At 43.5% G+C, this 22,121-nt stretch overlaps 1 protein-coding gene and 1 pseudogene across 1 annotated transcript; one reads left to right on the forward strand and one right to left on the reverse strand.

Moving 5' to 3' along the window:
* Positions 1-6,135: 6,135 nt before the first annotated feature.
* On the reverse strand, positions 6,136-15,003 carry LOC123854531 (large ribosomal subunit protein eL19-like; annotated as a pseudogene).
* Positions 15,004-18,687: 3,684 nt separating this feature from the next.
* Positions 18,688-20,335, forward strand: CARTPT (CART prepropeptide). The gene is made up of 3 exons (XM_045886874.1): positions 18,688-18,846; positions 19,265-19,348; positions 20,228-20,335. Exons 1-3 carry the CDS (start codon positions 18,688-18,690, stop codon positions 20,333-20,335), a joined length of 351 nt encoding a protein of 116 aa, XP_045742830.1.
* Positions 20,336-22,121: the final 1,786 nt, after the last annotated feature.

The raw sequence follows: 22,121 nt of genomic DNA on the forward strand, positions 1-22,121 counted from the left end.
ATGTGCCACATTGAAAGTCTGGTGCTGGGTCATGCATGATGTCACCCAGTGGTCCACGGTCATTCGCTGACACTGTTGGGAACTAGGGTCACATCTGATGTCCTGGGTGGCAGTGACAAGGCCATCCCTGGGCCTGACTTGTGCCCCAGAGCAAAGGCCCAGCATAGACTCCCTTGGGAAACAGCTTGGGCCTGAAGGACCAGGAGTTCAAGATCTTCAAATAAAGCCAAATTGTCCCACACAGGAGATGTTCTTGGGCAGTTTGAGTCTCTCTCTGCGGAACCCTAGATGTGCTTCGTGTGTGTGTGTGTGTGTGTGTGTGTAGGGATGAGGAGGGAGGGGGAGGGACAGACTTGTATTTCTACCCAGTAGGCTTCCCACAGGCTTTCCTGGGGAAGGGAGGGGAACCAGGAATGCAGCTGCCTAGGGGTTGACCCTGAGACACCGCTGGACAAGCCCGGGCTCTGTGGGAGCATGTGCACCTGCTGAGCCATGAGCAGGTGAGGGGTGGCTGGGTGCAGATGACACAAGCCCGGCATGTCAGATGAAGGGACAGGTGGGGTGGGCCTGCCCTGAAGGTTGACCTCCTGCTCATTTCCTCGCTCACAACTGTTCATTCCCAGGACACTCTGTGCCTGGAGCTGTTCTGCTCAGCTCAGATCCTTGCCCTCGCTGAGTTTCCAGTCTAAGGGGGAAGATAAACAACTAACAAGGAAACAAATGAGTCACTTTCAAGGTAGTGATAAGTGCTGGGACAGAACTGGAATTCTTTTTTTTTTTTAATTAACATATACTGTATTATTTGTTTCAGGGGTACAGGTCTGTGATTCATCAGGCTTACCCAATTCACAGCGCTCAGCATAGCACATACCCTCCCCAATGTCCATCACCCAGCCACCCCATCCCTCCTACCCCCCACCACTCCAGCAACCCTCAGTTTGTTTCCTGAGATTAAGAGTCTCTTATGGTTTGTCTCCCTCTCTGGTCTCATCTTGTTTTATTTTTCCTTCCCTTCCCCTATGATCCTCTGCCTTGTTTCTCAAATTCCTCATATGAGTGAGATCATATGATAATTGTCTTCCTCTGATTGACGTATTTCGCTTAGTATAATACCCTCTAGTTCCATTCATGTCATTGTAAGTGGCAAGATTTCATTTTTGATGGCTGCATAATATTCCATTGTAGATATATACCACATCTTTATCCATTCATCTGTTGATGGACATCTGGGCTCTTTCTATAGTTTGGCTATTATGGGCATTGCTGCTATAAACATTGGGGTGCATGTGCCCCTTCGAATCCCTTCATTTGTGTCTTTGGGGTAAATACCCAGTAGTGCAATTGCTGGGTCATAGGGTAGCTCTATCTTCAACTTTTTGAGGACCCTCCATACTGTTTTCCAGAGTGGCTGCACCAGCTTGTATTCCCACTTTCTCTGCAGCCTCACCAACATCTGTCATTTCCTGACTTGTTAATTTTAGCCATTCTGACTGGTGTGAGGTGGTATCTCATTGTGGTTTTGATTTGTATCCTTGATGCCGAGTGATGTTGAGCACTTTTTCATGTGTCTGTTGGCCATTTGGATGTCTTCTTTGCAGAAATGTCTGTTCATGTCCAGAACTGGAATTCTGTGATAAAGAATAACAAAGGCAGCTATTTTGAGTGGCTGGAGAAGGACTGGATGAGGTGGCATTAGAGCAAAAGATCTAGAAGATGAGAAGAAACGTGTGGGAGTAGGTGGAGGCCCAGGGGGGCAGATGAGATTAGTGGAGATCTGCGGCCTAGCAGATGCTCATAAAACAAGTGCTGGAGGGTGGCAAGACCAAGTGCATCTTGTGGGCCATGAAGGGAATTAGGAATTGTTCTGAGTGCAAAGTTAAGGCTTCCAGAGATCTAAGTAGGGAACAAGAAGACTCAATTCATATGTAAAAAAATATCTAAGTGGCTGCCATATTGGAGAATGGGATTTAAAGGGGACTAGAAGCCCAGCTTGTGAGTTCCAGTGTGGGGAGTTGTGTGTTTTCCTCCTCTGTAAGCTCATCTCACACTGATTGTCATAGTTTGATGTCCCCTCATCCCACTCCCAGCAACGTAGTCCTTGCTTAAGGGCAAATAAGTGTTGGCAGTTCTCAGTCAACAACCCTACATGCATAGGGTTCAGTCATTTATGGTTAGATAAACTATAGCGAACCTTTCAAGAAAGGGCTGCAGGCCCTTAGGTTTCGAGTATTAGTATACCATCCCTGAGAATGTCTGCTTTAAAGAGAATCGTGAGGGAGGAAAAAATTTTCTTTTACCTTCTTAGGTTCAGTGAGTGGGGGCCTGCAAATGTGACCATAGACAGATCAACAGGAGAAAAGGCACACAATTTTTATGAATATTTACTTGCATGGGAATTCACAGAAAAATGAAACTCAAAGAATCCTTTAGACTCAGGAGCTTATCTACCCTTCTTACCAAAGGAAAGAGGGTGTGGGTTTCAACAGACAATAAATTGTGTGGAAGCAACTAGGGAGTACATGGGGGAAACTAATGGAAGGTGAGGGCAATGTTATTAAGGTTTGTTTCTGCAGGTTCATGTTGTTGCTGGCTCTCCATCTTTGATGATAAGGGTCACTCTCCTCTTTCTGACACAGGAGGGAGTGGGGGACACCTTCACAAAGGGAAATTTGTGCTTTGCTTTTAAGCAGATATATCCTGTATCTATTGATTCTCAGTTGCTTTCAGCTCAAAGTCTTATCTGAATAATCTTTATGCCAGAATGGCACATTTTGGGGTAGCATATCCTAATCTCCTTTGAGATCCATGTAGACATAAAAACTCTTTGTATAAAATAATCAGTTAATGAGTTAGTAGCCATTCCTGCTCCATTCCTGGCCCAGGGAATCAGAATCACAGGTGGATGTCTTGGTAAAAAGATGCAGAACAGAGAAATATTAATAAAAAGCAGCCTAACCATGGATGGGCTGTCATCATCCCTTCAAGCAAACTTGATATACAACCTGAATACTGTGGGAAGCTCCGGCAAAGGGCTGTGTATTGCTCAGTTCTTCCTCCTCAGGGCCTTAGTAGAGTGGTTGGAGATAGAAGTCTCTGCATGTTTGTGGAATTAAATTGAATATAGACAGATGATGTGGAGGAAGGTAAGCCAGGACTGTAGCTACTTTTTAGAGTGCAAAGCTCACCGAGATGGGAAAGGTGATTTCAGAACTGGCAGCAGATGCTGGAGGCAAGAGAAAGAGGCTGGGAGAAAGTGCCTTGAGTGACATTTTGGTCTCCTGGGTGACGTTTCTATATTTAAAGAAGGTGAAAAGATGCATAACATGTAGCCTCTGCCCCAGGGGTAACTATGTCAGGTGACCGTATGCAGACCACTCTGTCATGGTGTTTCTACACTGTGACATGCTGAGTGGCAGGTGATACAGTAGTACTATGAAATACTTGAAGTATTGTGGAAGGGTGGGCAGAATTCAGAGGGTGACAGGGACCACGTACTGAAATCCTGGAAGGAAGGAAGAGCTCTGATGGAAGGAGGCATTTGTCACCTGTGTTCACACATGTGGAAGGAAAGTGTGCTTGCTGCTCTTGCAGATAAACAAAGGGAATTTAGAACTAAATCATCTACTTGGAAGAACTTTCAACGGTAGGAATTCTGAGATGTTTTAATTCGATTATCAAGGCATGAAAACGGATGCCTTTTCTGATTGGGAATTTAGTGCATTCCATGTGTTGGGTGCTTCAGGTTCATCCTGTCTCACCATTCCAACTCTATGGGGAAGGTTTTTTTTTTTTTTTAACTAAGTTTTAAATTTTAATTCCAGTATACTTAACGTACAGTGTTCTACGAGTTTCAGGTGTACAGTATAGTCATTCAACAATTGTATACAGGGGCGCCTGGGTGGCTCAGTTGGTTAAGCGTCTGCTTTTGGCTCAGGTCATGATCCCGGGGTCCTGGGATTGAGCCCCATGTCGGCTCCATGCTCACTGGGGAGTTTTCTTCTCTCTCTCCCTCTGCCCCCCGTGCATGCTCTCTCTCTAACTCTCTATCTCAAATAAACAGTCTTAAAAAAAAAAACCCACCACAATTGTATACATTACTCAGTGCTCATCAAGATAAGTGTACTCTTTATCCCCATCACCTATTTCATCCATCCCCCCACCCACCTCCCCTCTGGTAACCATCAGTTTGTTCTCTAGAGTTAAAAGTCTGTTTCTTGGTTTGTCTCTCTTTTCCCTTTGCTTTTTTGTTTCTTAAATTCCACCTGTGAGTGAAATCATACAGTATTTGTCTTTCTCTGACTGACTTATTTAGCTTAGCCTTATACTCTTTAGCTCTATCCATGTTTTGTTGCAAATGGCAAGATTTCATTCATTTTTATGGCTGAATAATATTCCTGTGTGTGTGTACACCACATCTTCTTTATCTCTTCATTTATAGATGGCCCCTTGGGCTGCTTCCATAATTTGGCTATTGTAGATAAGGCTGCAATAAACAGAGGGGTGCATATATCTTTTTGAATTAGTGTTTTTGTATTCTTTGGTTAAATACCCAGTAGGGCAATTACTAGGTCATAGGGTAGTTTTGTTTATTTATTTATTTTTGGAACCCCCATACTGTGTTTATGGGGAAGGTATTTTCATGTCCGTTTGATGGATGTAGAATCCGGGGCTTGGAAGATGGTGTGCTTCGCCAGGACAGGGGGTTGCACCTGTCAGCAGGTAAGTGTCTGGCTTCAGTGCCTTTGCTCTTTTCCGTACACCATACTTCCTGATTGGTGATCTTAACAAAAAGCCTCAACAATGATCTTTTGAGGGTTCGCTTATTCCCCTCCTTATTTTTGTTGAGTTGCCTCCAAAGTCCTGGACCCAGTGGCTCACTTTAAAAAAAAAAAGACTTTATTTACTTGAGAGAGGGAGAAAGAGACAGATAGATTGAGAGAGCACAAGCAGGGGGAGCGGCAGGCAGAGGGAGAAGCAGGGAATCTGAGACTCCATCCCAGGACTCTGGGATTATGACCTGAGCCGAAGGCAGATGCCCAACCAACTAAGCCCCCCAGGTGCCCCTCCCAGTGGCACATTCTTGTCTAAGGTCTAGTGAAGCCTCTCAGGGTCAGGGTCACCCATCTTATTCATAGGGATTTCCCTTGCCCTCCCTACAACCCAAGTCTGTCAGTTAAAGACTCATATATAGGGGCGCCTGGGTGGCTCAGTTGGTTAAGCGACTGCCTTCGGCTCGGGTCATGATCCTGGAGTCCCGGGATCGAGTCCCACATCGGGCTCCCTGTTCGGCGGGGAGTCTGCTTCTCCCTCTGACCTTACCCCCTCTCGTGTTATCTCTCTCATTCTCTCTCTCTCTCACTCTCAAATAAATAAAATCTTAAAAAAAAAAAAAAGACTCATGTATAAATGATGATGAAGGCCAGCTGACAGGAGGCTAGTGTTTACCAGGACATGAATTCAAGCTCTGCAGATGTGCTTTCTTTTTTCAGTTTTGCTAGTTGATCCCAGAAAGAAAGAGATCCCCCCCCCCCCGCCCCAGGTCACCTGAGGACCCAGTGTAGGAAATGCTGTGGGTGGAAACCAAGGCTCCTGCCTTACGCACCTTCAAAGAGTTCCATTTTAAAATCAGTTGTCAACATTTTAAAATCAGGAAGTTTCATGTAAAAATCCAAATTTTTATCTCCTCTTGAAAAGCTAGACGCTCTACCACTGTCTGTTGCCTTGTATCTGGGCCTTACCTTACTTGCTGGCCCCCATAGATAGCTGCATTTACAACCACTAGGCTAGAACAAAGGAAACAGATCCAAATGCTCAGTTCAGTGCATTAGGCCCCAGGTGGGCCTTTCTCTCATGGAGAGTGAGAGCCTTCCATCTTCCACCTGGGGAGCTTTGAAAGGACATTGCCTGGGCACTACCCCCAGACAACTGAATCAGAATCGCTGATGCTGGGTATTGTTTGAAAAGTTCCCAAAGTGGTTCTAATGTGCAGCCCAGTTAAGAAACTTCATTTAGGGTTTCCACGTAAATAACACTAGAACCTTGGGTCTCTGTCAGAGAAATGGGCTATGAAGTCTTGAATGCAAAATTGGTTTCCACCAGTCTCCTAGCCCCTTTTGGGCAGCCCTTCACTTACCCTTATTTACTCCCATGTAACTGGGCTTTTAGGACTTCTATGTCCACACCTCTGGAGCTAAGATGTGTTTTTGCAGAATCCTGGAGAAAGAATAGACAAGAAAGGAACAAAGCATTACTTCAAAGTTTCCCCTTGAAATGCTTGGACCTCTAGATTATCATACGGCAAATTTTAAGATTCCTGCGAAACAGGTGATGGCATCTGGAGGCTACTTGCTCTTTTTTGTACACCCTTGCTCTAGAAAGAAAATATAATGATAAAAAAAAAAAATAAAACAAACTTGACAGGTTCATTTGAAGACTTTTTCATCTCCCGAGGAGAAATTTCATTAGCAAGCACTGGGAGAGATTGGTCTCTGTGGGTATCTGACGGCTGCCATGGGCAAAGCTACAGTTACAGTCCATTCCAAACCCCCTGCAGGGCACGGGGTAAAGGCTGTGTCCATCAGCAATGCCTTCGTCCGGGGCGACCCTGGTCAGCAGTGCAAATGGCAGAAAATGACATTTGCATCTGGGCAAGATGCATTATAAATGCTAATAGCTATGCCTTGTCAGGGTCTCTTCTTGTCAGTGAAGCATGGTAGGTTTGTGTCTGCACAGGGTGAGATCTTTGTTCTTCCATTAGCCAAAGCACCCTTACAGGCCTCTTCGATTTCCTGGGAGAGCTTTGGCGGGGCATACAGGAGGACCTCAGTGCAAAGTTGATGGTCTGCCTCATGAAACAGAGTTCCATTCACATTGGGAAGGTCAAAGCTTGCACTTGGAGACTCAGCCTGACATTTTTGCAGTTTCCAATAAAAATGGACATGGTTTGTCAGGGAACCATAGGGATTTTGACATCATATCTTTTTATGATACTTGAAAAATTTTTTAGATTTTGTTCTGTTTTCTATTTTGCTCCCTCTTTTCACACCTCCTTTTCTCAAACAATGATAAACTTGATAAAGTAAACAATTTGGCCCAACTTCCTTCCCACTGGCCTGCAGACCTGGATCCAGTTATTTAAATTATCAGTTTTATCACCTATAGAATGGGAAATATAATATCTATCCAAGGTGGGTAAAAATGAATCTTTCACCAAAGTTAAATTACTATTAAGGTTACTGTTTTGGGGGCTTATCCTTGTACATCAAGCACTCTTGGAAAGCCCTTAATTGAGGGGACATCAATCCATCCTGGTTCAGCTATCGAGCTGTTCATGTTTTATGAGGGAGGGTATTGGCATCCTGAAAAGACCTGGCCTTGCAGTTCTTTGTAGGGCAAAGTGTACACCCTGAGACCTCACCAGATGATGCAAAAAGCCCCGCAGCTGTACTCTCTAACCAGGGGGTTATATCAGAATCACTTGGGATGACTTTTTCAAGCTACCTGAGCTCCCCTGCCCCCCTCCACAGACATTCTGGTGCCTCAGGTTTTGGGGGGGTATAAGCATACATAGTTTCCCAAGCAAAAATTTCTAGTTGATTCTGATCCTTTTTCCTGAGGTTGGGTTGGGTACCACTTACCTAAGAGTAAATTGAAGGTTCTCTCTATGTGGCCTCACCTCTGACGCACAATGTTCCAGAGATAGTCTGTTTGGAAAAATACCTGTCACCTGATGAGTTAAGACTGAAGACAGAAAAAGTAGAGATGTCAGCATTTCTGTGTGATGCCCAAGGGTTCCCCTGAAGAACTCCCAGCTTGGCCATTTACTTGCCAAGAACACTTTTCCCTTCTTTTCTGCTCAAACAATTCTACCCTTCAAAGTCTAGCTCATATTATGACCTACCTTTGATTGCCCCTAGCCTAAAGAGCTTGTCTTTCTGCACTTTTAATTCACTCATTATCTGGATGATTTATGTGACAATTCAGTTAGCAACTGATGGCCTAGCTTCTGTTTCAGTTGAATGCAATTTGTCTTGTATTGCTATTTAATTTTTCACTTACGACTGTCTAGTAGAAAGAGCGCTGATCTGAATTTTCATTCTGGCTTTACTGCTAACCACATATCCTAGGCAAGATGGTTAACATTCCTGGGCTTCAGAGCCGCAGTGATAAAATTCCACAGTTCTCTTTCTTGTCTCACCACTCAAGCTTAGGTTCTTGCTCAATGCTTGTTCATTTAATTTTACTTTTTTTTGGCAATCATTGTGATACAGTTTCTAATACATTCCCATTAATCCCTGCCTCCTGATATTCATGCCTTATGTCATTGCTTGCCCTTTAGTGTGGGCAGGATCCAGTGAATAGAATATGGCAAAAGTGATGAGAGGTTACTTCTCTGACACCTTGCCAATACCCACTGAGTTATCTTGGAGGTGGATCCTGCTTCAGTTGGACCTTGTGTTGACTGCAGCCCCAGTCATCTTACACCTTATGATCACACCTTCTGATTATAGTCTTGTGCTGATGCTGAAAGAGATGATCTAGCTAAGCCATGCCTGGATTCTTGACCCACAGAAATGGTGAGATGATAAAGACATGTTGTCTTCAGCCACTAAATGTTGGGGTAATGTGTTATGCAGCATAGATAACTAGTACTATCTATGAGATGGGTTGGTGGGTATGGTAATCTATATATCTGAGTTGGCCTGATAAAGCTAAATTACGCTGCAGTGACAAATGACCCCAAAGGCGCAGTGGCTTAAATCCACAAAGTTTATTCCTCACTCACATAGTATGTCCATGAAGGCTGGTTGTAGCTCTGCTCAACATTTTCTTCCCTCCAGAACTTTCCATAACACAGGCTCACAGAGCTGCCTCTATCTGGAACATTGCCAATCAGCATGGAAGAGGGAAAAAGAAAGCAGGGCAAAGTATGAACTGGTTTTTAAAGCTTCACCATGAAAACAGTGCCTCCTACTTTTGCTTGTATTTCATTGGTCAAAGTGAGTCACAGGGCCACACAGAAGTTGAAAAGCATACACTTTTGTGGGAGTCCAAAGTATAATCCTCCTCCAGGGAGGGCCACCAGATGCTTGTGAACAGTAACACATTATAACATAGACCATCGGACAGTGGTTCAGGGGTGGAGGAGACCCAAACTGCCATGATGTACATCACAGCCTCAGGTGAACAGAGGCCCTGGAACCTGTCTGAGAGCAGAGTATGATTGAAGAGCCGTGTTTCCCAGAGAAGGGTAGAAAATGAAGGGAGTGTTAGGCCCTGAGGAAAACTGAGGATTTTTAAAAAGTATTCCCATAATCTCCATTGTTTTCTCTCTAAGATCCCCATAAATCAGTGAACTCTCTATGGTAAATGCAGCTTTAAGACATCCCCCACTCTGTACCCCTCTTCTGATGAGATTGCCTTCCCTAAGATCTTTAAGCTTCTTCTGTATAGAAATATAAGAGCTTCACTTGTCTATACTCCCATTCATAAAGTTAAACTGGGTTTCCAAACACCTGTTTTTCTGTAGTCCATTAATAGGAGAGGAAAGCTTGACACATGACCTTGGGCAAACCTGCCATTCTCTGGGCTTCACTCTTCTCAAAGTTGCACTCTAATCTCACCTTCCTGAGTAATAACCATAGTCCCTATGGCTTTCCAAAATATTAGGGGAGCTTAAGGAATGATTGCTGACCCATCCATCTCAGAGGCCTTACCAGGCTGGATTTATAGAGGCAGTTTAATGGGAAGTACACAGATCTGAATGTCAATACATCTAGCTTGCAGAGCAGGAAAAGTTGGGCCTGACTTAGCTGGTAAGCCAGGCCAACATGATGGATCTTTTGTAAAAACAGAACCAGATTAAACTTCTGCTGATGCACAGTAGAGAGATATCAGGGCTGCAGGTTACCTAAAGAATAAAGGAGGGACATGTTCAGGATCCATTTTCCTATAAAATATACTTTTGCCCTTAGGCCCTGCCTCTTTGGATCATGCCAGATGGTATTCTTTTTCTCCTGAGGTTATAGTTTATGTCAAAAGAAATAGATTTCACTTCAATGAGTTCTCAAGGAGGCATAGAAGAGTCCCAGAATCATTACTGTAAAAGTGACCTTAGATGCCATCAAAGCCAAACCCTACCCAGCATAGGAGTCCTGTCCATGTCCGGAGACTGCTGATCAGAAAGAGGTTTTATACTTCCCAAGATTCTTTAGGATTTGATCTTATCCCAGTTTTTTTCCATATTGCTCCATAGGGAGTATGTGGGAAAACGACTGAAGAAGTCCACGACAAGGTTATGGAGACAATACCCTTCTTCCTAGTGACAGAACATGTTTTGTACTTGGTGTAAATTTTCCTTTTTGCAACTGAAATGCCCTTATTGTTGGAGGAAATGTTGAGAGAGGCCAGAGTCTGTACCCCAGAAATCCTACTTCTGAAATTGACTACCTGTGAAAAAAATTTATCCCTCTCTGGCATACTTTTTCCCTGATGAGAGGATAATAATGGTGCTTTCGGATAGTAAATTGGCAGTGCTTTTAAATTGCTCAATAAACGTCTTCTGTAATAAATTGTGTAAATGATTGCATGGTCACCGAATTAGTGTCTGAGTATTATCTTTCATTTCATAGCACCTAACTTTCTCTTCCTCATCTGTGTATCAGGTACCATGCTAAATACTGGGAGTACCAAGGTGATTAGATGTATTCTTTGCCATCGAGGGTTTCTTTGTCTAGCTAGTGAGATAGACATATGATAATATAATATAATGCATGTTGGGTGTTTTAATGAATACATGTATAAAGGTTTATGGAAACAAAGGCAAGGTAAACCTGGTGGTATGATGACCAGTGGATGAAGAAGGTGTCAGATAAGATAGGTCTTGAAACATGAGCTTTTTAGATGTTCAAGGCATGGGAGGATGTTCCAGGCATAGAGAAGGGCATGGACAAAGGCAGAGGTATGAACATGCAGAGTGCACGTGGTATTCAGTGCATTCTAGGCATGGTAACACTACACTCCTTTTTACTTTGGTTGAGCCATTTGACTAGTTCTTCAGGCTGAGTTGGAAACCAGTGAAATATGACTCCTGGGCCAAAGCTTTTAATAGCTTGTTCAAGACTTTCTAGAGCTCTTCCCAGAACACAACGAGCAATGTCAGGCCTGGTGATTATTCTGTCATTCTTCGTCCCTGAGTGACCACGATGAACACAGTACTTCATTAACCCTGATACACATGTAAGATGAGTGAGAAATCTGTTTTAACCTAGTCTATTCCTCTTATTCAGTGCAAAAGTGAGAAATAAGTATGGTGTATCTGCTAAATAAAATAGAAGCTATCTGCTAGAACTGGTTGAGAGTGGAGGAAAAGGAGATTGGAAATACGGGCCAAGATCAAACAGAAACTTTGACACCATGCGGAGAAGTTAACTTGAAATTGTAGGCAATGAGCAGTCATTGAAGGATTCAAGTTTTTCTCTGTTAAGTCATATAGTTCATCTCTTAGGGCATCCTGGTCTGCTGTTTCAGTACTAATTCTACACTTCCTACAAGCTTAGGAGCTCTGGATCCAGAAAAGTTAGAGGAGATGGGACACCTGTGGCATAGGAAGTGTGAGCTAGGTGTGCCATTCCTTCTGCTGCACTCCAGGTGTGCTGTGCGAAAGAAACAAGACAAAGATTTCTTTGTCCTGGGGCAAGTATATTTTCATTACTGATACTTCCCTATATCTGACATGGGCTACTTTTATTAGGCTACACCTTTAGATAAAAAAGCTTGCTTTTAGCATTACTACTTTAAAGATGGAATCCTTTGGGTTCACCTATGCTTCTACTTCTTGCTCATTGGAGCCAAATTTGGAATGATCTGTTGCTGCTCTGAATTTCCCTTTTATGCTCTACTACTCCCTCTTCCAGTCTTGTTATCCCACCTTTTACATGGTCTATGTACCGTACCCTCCAGCATCCCAGGCCACTCAGTTTCCCCAGATGTCCTTGTCTCCATGACTTAGCATACATCCAGAGTGGGATGTTTACTGTTGAAATTCTTCCCACCCTCTAAGACCCAGAGGCTCAAATACCATTTTTTCATGAAGTTTCCTCTCACTAGTGGGAATTAATTTCTGACTTCTTGGGGCTTCCCTACCTCTATTAGGACGATTACCTCACTGAGATGTTATATTCTAGGTATTTATGGGTATGATCAGACTCAAAAATCAAGGGCAAGAACTGTGTCTTTTTTTATCTCCACAGTCCTCATAGTACTTAGCAGTGCTGTGAACATATTGAACATTGAGATTTTTAAAAAATTGAAAGCCTTGAAATTGAAAGTTGTTTTTTGTTGTTGTTTTAAGTAAGCTCCAACCCAGCATGGAGCCCAACATGAGGTTTGCTTTTTTTTTTTTTTTAAAGATTTTATTTATTTATTTGACAGAGAGAGACACAGCGAGAGAGGGAACACAAACAGGGGGAGGGGAGAGGGAGAAGCAGGCTTCCCACCGAGCAGGGAGCCCGATGCGGGGCTCGATCCTAGGACCCTGGGATCATGACCTGAGCCGAAGGCAGATGCTTAACGACTGAGCCACCCAGGCGCCCCCCAACATGAGGTTTGAACTCACAACCCCAAGATCAAGACCTGGGCTGAGATCAAGAGTTAGGTGCTTAGCCGGCTGACCCACCCAGGCACCCTGAAATTGAAAGTTTTTAAATCAAAATCTTTAAAAAATTAGTGGAAAGCTTTGTCTAATTTCTCTGCTTTGTTCCTTCAAGGGCTGTCTGTAAAGCACATAGTCTTTCCTACATATCCAGCACCTCCCAGTTGAGCATCAACCCCAAGTGTCCTTTATTTGCAGATTATTTTCTTCCAAATAGTGATAAAGATGTTTGGTTAGAACAGAAGGAGCATCAGTTCCTTTGAAAGACTATGGATTGAAAGTCAGTAAATAGAAGATGAATGTCAATCATTTCTCTTCTGGAGACAGGGCAGGTGGAATGTAGAAATGAAAAGTGTGCCACTAAGAGATTATTAATGTGTACCAAAGAAAATAAAGCTATGTTTAACCTGGAGGAAAGTGCAGTGAACACAAGTAAAGAGAAACACTTTAAAATAAGAAGTCAATGGAACTGAGGAAGTTTTTTAAAAAGTTTAATTCCAGTATGGTTAATATACAGCATTATATTAGTTTCATGTGTGTAATGTAGTGATTCAACAGTTCCATACATTACTCAGTGCTTATCATGGTAAGTGTACTTTCAATCCCCTTCACCTATTTTAGGCACCCCACCCAAGCACCTCCCCTCTGGTAACTGTCATTTTGTTCTCTATAGTTAAGAGTCTGTCTCTTTTTTCTTTTGCTTGTTTTTTCTTTTTGTCTCTTTTTTCTTTTGCTTGCTTGTTTTGTTTCTTAAATTCCACATATAAGTGAAATCATAAGGTATTTGACTTTCTCTGACTGACCTATTTCACTTAGCTTTATACTCTCCAGATCCAGGCATGTTGTTGCAAATGGCAAGATTTCATTCTTTTTTATGGCTGAGTGATATTCTACTATGTGTGTGTGTGTGTCACATCTTCTTTATCCATTCATCTAGGAATAGACACTTGGGCTCCTTCCATATTTCGGCGATTGTAAATAATGCTGCAATAAACAGGGGCACATATAGCTTTTCAAATTAGTGTTTTTGTTTTCTTTCTGTAAATACCCAGTAGTTAAATTACTGGATCATATGGTAATTCCATTTTTTAAATTAATTAATTAATTTTTAAGATTTTATTTATTTATTTGACACAGAGAGAGAGTGAGAGTAGGAACATAAGCAGGGGGAGTGGGAGAGGGAGAAGCAGGCTTCCTGCTGAACAGGGAGCCTGATGCAGGGCTTGATCCCAGGACCCTGGGATCATGACCTGAGCTGAAGGCAGACGCTTAATGACTGAGCCACCCAGGTGCCCCATTTTTATTTTTTTAAAGATTTTATTTATTCATGAGAGAGAGAGAGAGAGGTAGAGGCAGAGGGAGAAGCAGGCTCCCCAAGGAGCAGGGAGCCCGATACAGGACTTGATCCCAGGACCCCGCGATCATGACCTGAGCTGAAGGCAGACACTTAACTGACTGAGCCACCCAGGTGCCCTATTTTTAATTTTTTTGAGGCAGATAAAGGTTTGCTTTATTGAGTAACTGATCTGTGTAATTGCTGAGGCCACTGTGTACAGACAAAAGAGTGGTCTCTTCCTCCTTGGATAGAGTCTTTTTTTTTTTTAATAAAGATTTTATTTATTTATTTGACAGAAAGAGACACAGCGAGAGAGGGAACACAAGCAGGGGGAGTGGGAGAGGGAGAAGCAGGCTCCCCGCAGAGCAGGGAGCCCGATGCGGGACTCGATCCCAGGACCCTGGGATCATGACCTGAGCTGAAGGCAGTCGCTTAACCAACTGAGCCACCCAGGCGCCCTTGGATAGAGTCTTGATGATTTCCTCCTCCTTGGCCTGGAGCAGCTCTTCACGGTGCTTGTATGCTTCCTTGGTCTTAGATCTGTGGGCCAGAAGCTTCTTGTGCGCCTTGTCTGCCTCAGTTCGTGGATGTGTTTGATGAAAATACACTTGTTTTTCAACAGGTTACCCTTCACTTTCGGGTACAGGCTGTGATACATGGGGCGGTAAATCTTCTTAGATTCGAGGTATTAACTGAGCAGCCACACAGAATTCTCATCCTCCTCATCCAGGTCATCTTCTCAGGCATTTGAGTCTTGGCAGTACCTTTTCTCTTACCGATGCCCATATGCCTACCCTTGTGGCAGGCCAAGGTGATTTTCTGGTACTTGAGCCTGGGAATGAATAGTCACAGTCTTCTGGATGATCAGCCCATCCTTGATCAGTTTCTGGATCTACTGATGGGAGTTGGCATTGGTGATTTCACTGGGGTCCAAACAGACCTTCTTTTTGCCACAGCGGAGGACACTGGAAGCAAGCCTCTTCTGAAGCCTAAGTCTACTTTTGGCTGCCGCCATATTGATAAAAGGAAAGTATTTTTAACTTTTTGAGGAGCCTCCATACTGTTTTCCACAGTGGCTGTACCAGTTTGCATTCCTACCAACAGTGCAAGAGGGTTCCTTTTTCTCCACATCCTTGCCCCATACTTGTTGTTTCCTGTGTTTTTGATTTTAGCTATTCTGACAGGTATGAGGTGATATCTCATTGTGGTTTTGATTTGCACTTCCCTGGTGATGAGTGATGTTGAACATCTTTTCATGTATCTGTTGGCCTTCTGTATTTCTTCTTTGGAGAAATACCTGTTCATGTCTTCATATTTTTAAATTGAGTTATTTGTTTTTTGGGTGTTGAGTTGTATCACTTCTTTTTATATTTTGGATCCTAACCCTTTATCAAACATATCATTTGCAAATATCTTCTCACATTCCGTAGGTTGTCTTTTAGTTTTGTTGATTGTTTCCTTTGCTGTGCAGAAGCTTTTTATTTCGATACAGTCCCAATTGTTTATTTTTGCTTTTGTTTTCCTGGCCAAAACTGAGGAAGTTTTACTGTTGAACAAGACTTGGTGGGCAGAAGGATGGAAAGGCGGTTAATAGATAACAAAGTAGTTTGGTATTTGAACAATATGACAATCCAAAAGACCAAGTGTTATTTTGGTCCATACAGGAAAAGGAATGACTCAAAATTTGAAGAAGGGAGGGAGAGAAAAGTACTAGAATCTTAGTTTATCTTAGGGAGAGTGGTTGAGAGGTTTGTCTGCAGTAAATCTCCGTGGATACAAACTGGTCACTGCTTCTATTCTGTGAGATGATCTGCTTCCTTTTTCTATATCTGAGATGAGAAATAGTAACTAAATCCAATTACAAATTTTTCTTTACTTGCTTGGGGGCATCAAAGGTGGACTTTTTTCTTTTCTAATGGAGTCATTGTAAATTAGCAAGAATATATAAATTCTCCTCACAGTGCATGATGTAAGAACTGTAGGACATCTCACACTTACAAAAGTTGTCTCAAGAGGAAAATGGCCTATGTCTTACTGTACCACATGCTTCCTAAAGACAGGTTATCAAATAATTCTGTTCAGAGATGAAAATAGCATTGTGATATCTAAATGACCAAGATACCCCTGGTTTGCTTCACAGGATTGTCTAAGGGTCCCTTTCCAAACCTGTCAACTAAATGTAATATCCTGCTTACATGAAGATGAGCACCAATCTTACATCAGTAGGATTTGAACCTTTGAGTATTTTTCAATAGAAGTAGCACAAAAGGAAAGTTATTATTTGTGTCTGGGTAGAACACAGTATGAGAGAAATTATTGCATTGGGAATATCCCCATCTTTGTGGAAGCATGAACTAAAACCTTATTTAGGGCTATTTTCCTTCTGGAGTTTAGAATGCTTTTATTGCTGGAGATCAATTTTACAATGAGTGCCAATATGTCTCCGTAAGTTTTAAAAAGTAAAATGTGCTGCCACTAAAGTTTTGTTGTATAGAATCTAAAGGTATGTGTAAAAGGCAGACCTGAGGGAGGTATTAGATTAATTTTCAAGTTAGATTGATCTTAAGGAAAAATATTTTGATGCTGCTAATTTGTGTGCTACTCATCAGGAGAGAGATTACTTCTTGAATTGCTTTCCAGGGTGCATTTGAGTAACAATTAAATACTTGATAAATGAAATAAGCAGACACATATTATGTATTAACTATTCCAGTGACCCATATCACCTGCCAAGCAATAAATCTGTGGGATAATAAATTGGTGGATACTCTAGATTGGGTGGTCAAGGATATTTGAACTGAGATTTAAATGATAAGGAGCAGTCAACTATTTAGAAATGCAGGGTGACCTTTCCAGGTAAGCTAAGAAGCAAAAGCCTCAAAATGGGAATGAGCTTGATCTGTTAGAGGACCAAAAAGAGGGCTGCTGAGGCTGGAGTGGAGGGGCCTGGGGCAGAATGGTAGGACTCGAAAGTGGAAGGAGGTACAGATCATGTAGTACTTTTTTTTTTTTTAAAAGATTTTATTTATTTGAGAGAGAGAGAATGAGAGACAGCAAGAGAGGGAAGAGGGTCAGAGGGAGAAGCAGACCCCCCGCTGAGCAGGGAGCCCGATGTGGGACTCGATCCCGGGACTCCAGGATCATGACCTGAGCCGAAGGCAGTCACTCAACCAACTGAGCCACCCAGGCGCCCTCATGTAGTACTTTGTAAGTCAGGATGAAGAATTTAGATTTAGTGCTTAGGAAGATGGGAAGCCATCAGTGTATTTTAAGGGTAAAAATGCTCTGGCTGGTTGTCGTGAGTTATGGATTAGAGGAAGGCAAGAGAAGATGGGATGGAGTTGGAGGTAGGCAAAATGTAGGTTGGGGCAATTGTCCAGAACTGGGTGGTAGTAATGGGGATGGAGAAAAGTGAGTGGGGCTAGAAGGGGTTGAAAGAAAGGTGTGGTGAAAGAAGCCAGGTGGGCAGGCAATTAAGATAAGCCTCTAGGTCTAAGTAGGGAAAACCAACACCTCACCTACAGGAACTTTGGTTTGCATTCAGGCGGTAAGGACCCCTGAAGGACCTTTTAAAAACCAGTCTGTCCCAGTCACTGAGGACCTGGCTAATTAGTGACTTTTGATCTCTGGAGATATTTCTATAATCAGGGACTTGGATTTTTCACTCCCTTTGCTTTCTTTCTAGACAGGCTTCTTGGATATCAGGAGTGGGTGGTGGGTAATGGGGATCCCGAGGATGGTGAATTTGCCCTAAAGAAAAACTGGGGTACTACACACAGCCACTTACCTAGGCAGCCTCACAGTTCAAAAAAGAGAGGCAGGGAGGCTTAATGCTTATTGTGCTCTGGGCCAGAAGTTTTACATACTAAATCTCATTCCCTCCTTTTGATAACTTGTGAGGTGCATTTTTAAATACCAATTTTACAAAAGAGAGACAGAGATACTCAGATAGGTTATTTATTTTGTCCAAAGTCACACAGCTTGTAAGTGGTGGAGCCAGGACTGGAATCAGAATGGGGCTCTCTCTGCTCCCCACACTGCCTCTGAATTGGAGTTAGTCTGTTTGCCTTCTTTTCTCATTACCACATAGATTCCATGAAGAGCTCATCCTGGGGAAGGCCATGATTTCTCTTTGTTATGTTTACTATATTGGCCTCCCCTACCCCGCAGAGTGCCTAGTAAAATGCTCAGCAAACATGCCTGCCTGGAGGCAACACCCCTACTTGCTGCCACATGTGGGGCTGGGGTGAGAGGCAAGGCAGGGCTGGTGAGGTGGATTGCTTTGCTGCTGCTGCGGCTACTAGGGAATGGGGAGGGACTCTGCTGCCTGAGCCTTGGCTGGAAGGCATTTTCCATTTCCTAGCCCCCTCCTCCTCCTCCATCCCTCAGCTGTCGCCCCTCCGTTTCAGCTCTGGCCCCTAGGGGAGCGTCACTTGCCGCGGGGCTGACAGCACTTGGGGAGCAAGGTCCCTGTTCTCTGCTGCTCTAGCTCTGTGCACAGAGCTTCGTTCGCGGGCGCCTGGTGTCCAGCGGGCACTGATGTCAAGCAGTGGCGGAGCGCTGCCTACAGACGGTTGACCTGGACCCTCCTCCCCACGCACTTCCTTCGTCGCCCCCTCCCTCTTGCCTGCACTCGGGCTCTGACTCTCTATAAAAGGCGGGAGCGTGGCGTGCCACAGCAGCTCCGAGTTTCAGCACCATGGAGAGCCCCCGTCTTCGGCCGCTGGCCCTGTTGGGTGCCGCCCTGCTTTTGCTGCTACCTCTGCTGGGCGCCGGGGCCCAGGAGGACGCTGAGCTCCAGCCCCGAGCCCTGGACATCTACTCTGCCGTGGAGGATACCTCTCATGAGAAGGAGCTGGTGGGTATCTCCCGGATCCCCCTTGGCTGCCGCCCGGTCCTTTCCTTTGTATTCGTCCATCTTCTTTCCCTCCTTCCCCACCCCCACTGCCTGAGTCGGGGTGCAGGGAGATGAGCGTAAAGCCCAGGCTTACATCTGTAAATCGTCTGGAGCACACTGCTTCAGGCAGTTTGTAGAGTGAATCTCCTGTCCCGGGCCCTCGGAGCAACAGGAGCCTCAGCGTCTAAGGGACTTGCGGTCAGTATGTGAGACAGTGCTCGTTAAGTTAATACCCCTCGAACGTCCCTTTCTGTCCTTGGAGTCCCAGGGTGGAATGCGTGTGGTTCCCGGGCTCTTTGTAACTAGGGCTGGGAGTGAGCACCTGGGTTGGGCTCGCAGCCAATGCAGCAACTTCGGGCTCCGGGGCGATGTGTTGCAGATCGAAGCGCTACAGGAAGTCCTGAAGAAGCTCAAGACTAAAAGTATTCCGATCTATGAGAAGAAGTATGGCCAAGTCCCCATGGTAAGGCTCTGGGATCACCCTCTCCCCATGTTTTTCTGAGAGGAAATATACCACCTTGAGTCTTATACATTGACCTCCCTAGGACGCAGTTAAATCAGGTAATAGGTTTGCAGAATTTTGTGGGCTCTTTTATTTTCCACCGCCAAATCATACCCCTTGGTTTCTAAGGGCAAAGAGTAGAATGGCCATTTCGGAGGATCCAAGAGCTGGTGCCAGGAACCAGCTCTTGGGTCTGTGTGGAAAGGAGCATTTCTTGAAGATGAGCTTTTTCCTCTCATGAAAAATTCTCTGAATTGGAAGAGCCCTTAAATCTACGCAGTTCTTATTCCTCTAATTTTCTTGCCATCTGGAGCACTGCCAGTTTTTCTGATCTATGTTTTAAGGTCAAAATTCTTGATTCTCCGCTTGTCACTTTCCTTGGGGAATTACACATGCACACACTCGTGTTCTCTCTCTCTCTCTCTCACACACACACACACACACACACACACACCCCTCTTCCTTGGGATGAGGAGTCTGAAAGCAGGGAGCAGAGGCTGTGAGAAAATACAGGTCTATTGTTTATTTCTTAGAAAAATGTCTGGTTGATTATTTTCTTTTTGATAAACAACAAAGGGAGCTAGAAAATGTACCCCCTCCCCCCAAAATAAAAGGTGGAATAAAGTAGGAGGAGCTCAATAATTTAAGTTTTTTTCTTTTTATGTTCTCACTGAAATTTTAAGGCTGTGTTTCAGGTCTGACCATACTTAGACCTCCGGTGATAGTGATAGGTTCCATCTATCTCTCCTAAGAGGCAGACATTGTGTTGATGGGGGAGATGTGCCTGTTGGGAGCCTGGGTTTGCTTTTGTGGGAAGACCACACATTGTGTTGTTTTCAGTGCCACGCTGGGGAGCGGTGCGCAGTGCGAAAAGGAGCGAGGATTGGGAAGCTGTGCGACTGTCCCCGAGGAACCACCTGCAATTCTTTCCTTTTGAAGTGCTTGTGAGGCATCCACCCGCCTCCATAAATCCCCACTGCCTCTACTTCCCCCAGAGGACCACACCTTCATCTCTGGAGTTCGTCTTTAGCAACAAAGTTTGCATTTCCCTCTGAGGGTTAAGGGGCTCTTTTCCTGCTGTTCCCAAATAAAAGAACACATTAGATGTTACTGTGTGAAGGATAATGCCTTGTATGGTGTTGATACATGTGCAAAGTATTCTTTTCTTATTCATCTGACACACTCTTTGTGTAAAGAAGGGGAACTTCTGCTTTGAAAATTGTATTTTTGTATGTGGTGTGGCCGGATGAAAATTAGATTTAGTTAATCTTGGTAGATGACATCACAACCTGGAAGATGACCCCAAATGACACAAATTGCAGCATGTACAAATTATACATAATAAAGTGTTTTTAATAATTGCTCATACTGTATCATTGTTTCTATGTCATAAGTAATTTAAGTAAGAATGGTGGAATTAATCATGCTGTTGTTTTCAAAGAGAAATATTTTAAAAATAGCAGCCTATTGGGAGTACAGCACCTTGGCTCCAAGGAGTTTTCATCGTTAATTGGGAGTTTGCCACACAAACTTTTGTGCACTGTTTTTCTTTGATTGCTGTGGGGTGTGTGTGTGTGTGATAGTGTTTATTAAAACCTTTAGTAGACTCCTTAATTTTCACAGTGAGAACAATAAAAGAGAAATTGTTTCAGACTTTAGGCTCCATTAAAAGCAGTTTGAAAAATTGGGATTTTTGTTTTGGCTACTCCTTTATTAGAAAATATTCATTGATAAGAAATGGATTCTTTGGGGGCTTGTTGTTTGTCCAAAGGATGGGAAATAGCTGTATTAGGTGTTTTAAGGGTGGGAGACCCACTTATTCCCACTACTTAATATACAATCTTGTATGGGGCAACTGGGTGGCTCCGTCTGTTCAGTGTCTGCCTTCAGCTCAGGTCATGATCCCAGGGTCCTGGGATTGAGTCCCATAGCAGACTCCCTGCTCAGCGGGGAGCTTGCTTCTCCCTCTCCCTCTGCCTCTCCTCCTACTTGTGTTCTCTCCCTCTCTGTCAAATAAATAATTTTCCCAAGATTATATATTTTTAAGATTTTATCTCGAGGGGAACAAATGAAAATTGATAGGTGGTAGATTCAACTCAAGAAATATAAAAATCTTAAAGGTTAGTAGCCTTTAAATGTTTCTGAGTGTTTACCCGAGGTCACATTTCTAAGGGCTTAAACCAGAGTAAATAACATGTAAGAAGAAGCATCAGGAGACAAACAGGGGCTTATGGTTTCCCAGTGCAAACTCAAGAGGCACCTGCATAATATTAGTATTAAGAAAGAAAATCCCTCCCCTGCTTCCTGGGGAGATAGAGTATGCTGATAGAAAATATGCTCATACATAATTGCTATTTGCAGTATTTTCATTGTTACTATTAGCATGGCTCATTCCCTTAATAATCTTCCAAGATAGATACTATTGCCATTTTTTGGAGAAGGAAACAGAGGTCAGGAGAGATGATGGAAATCATCTTGGTCAGGTCACATAATCCTAAATCCTGATTTCAGCTCTAATCCCTCTGACTCCCAAGATTTATTTGCCTTTTGCTTCCATAACACTCTGGGCAATTGAACAGGTTGTTTGGACTCCCAAATTCCCCAGAAAGCACTTCTTTCTTTAATAGAAATTAGCTCACTTGGGTGGCCGATGTATTTTTGGGAGTCACATTTCTATTTGAATTCCTCTTTGACAGGCTTAGTTGTGATTGAAATGTGTTACATTTTAATCCTG

This window comes from Mirounga angustirostris, unplaced genomic scaffold (genome assembly GCF_029215605.1).
Source record: "Mirounga angustirostris isolate CCGP_5_RB_7025 unplaced genomic scaffold, mMirAng1.0.hap1 SCAF_7, whole genome shotgun sequence".
Classification (NCBI taxonomy): Eukaryota; Metazoa; Chordata; class Mammalia; order Carnivora; family Phocidae; genus Mirounga; species Mirounga angustirostris.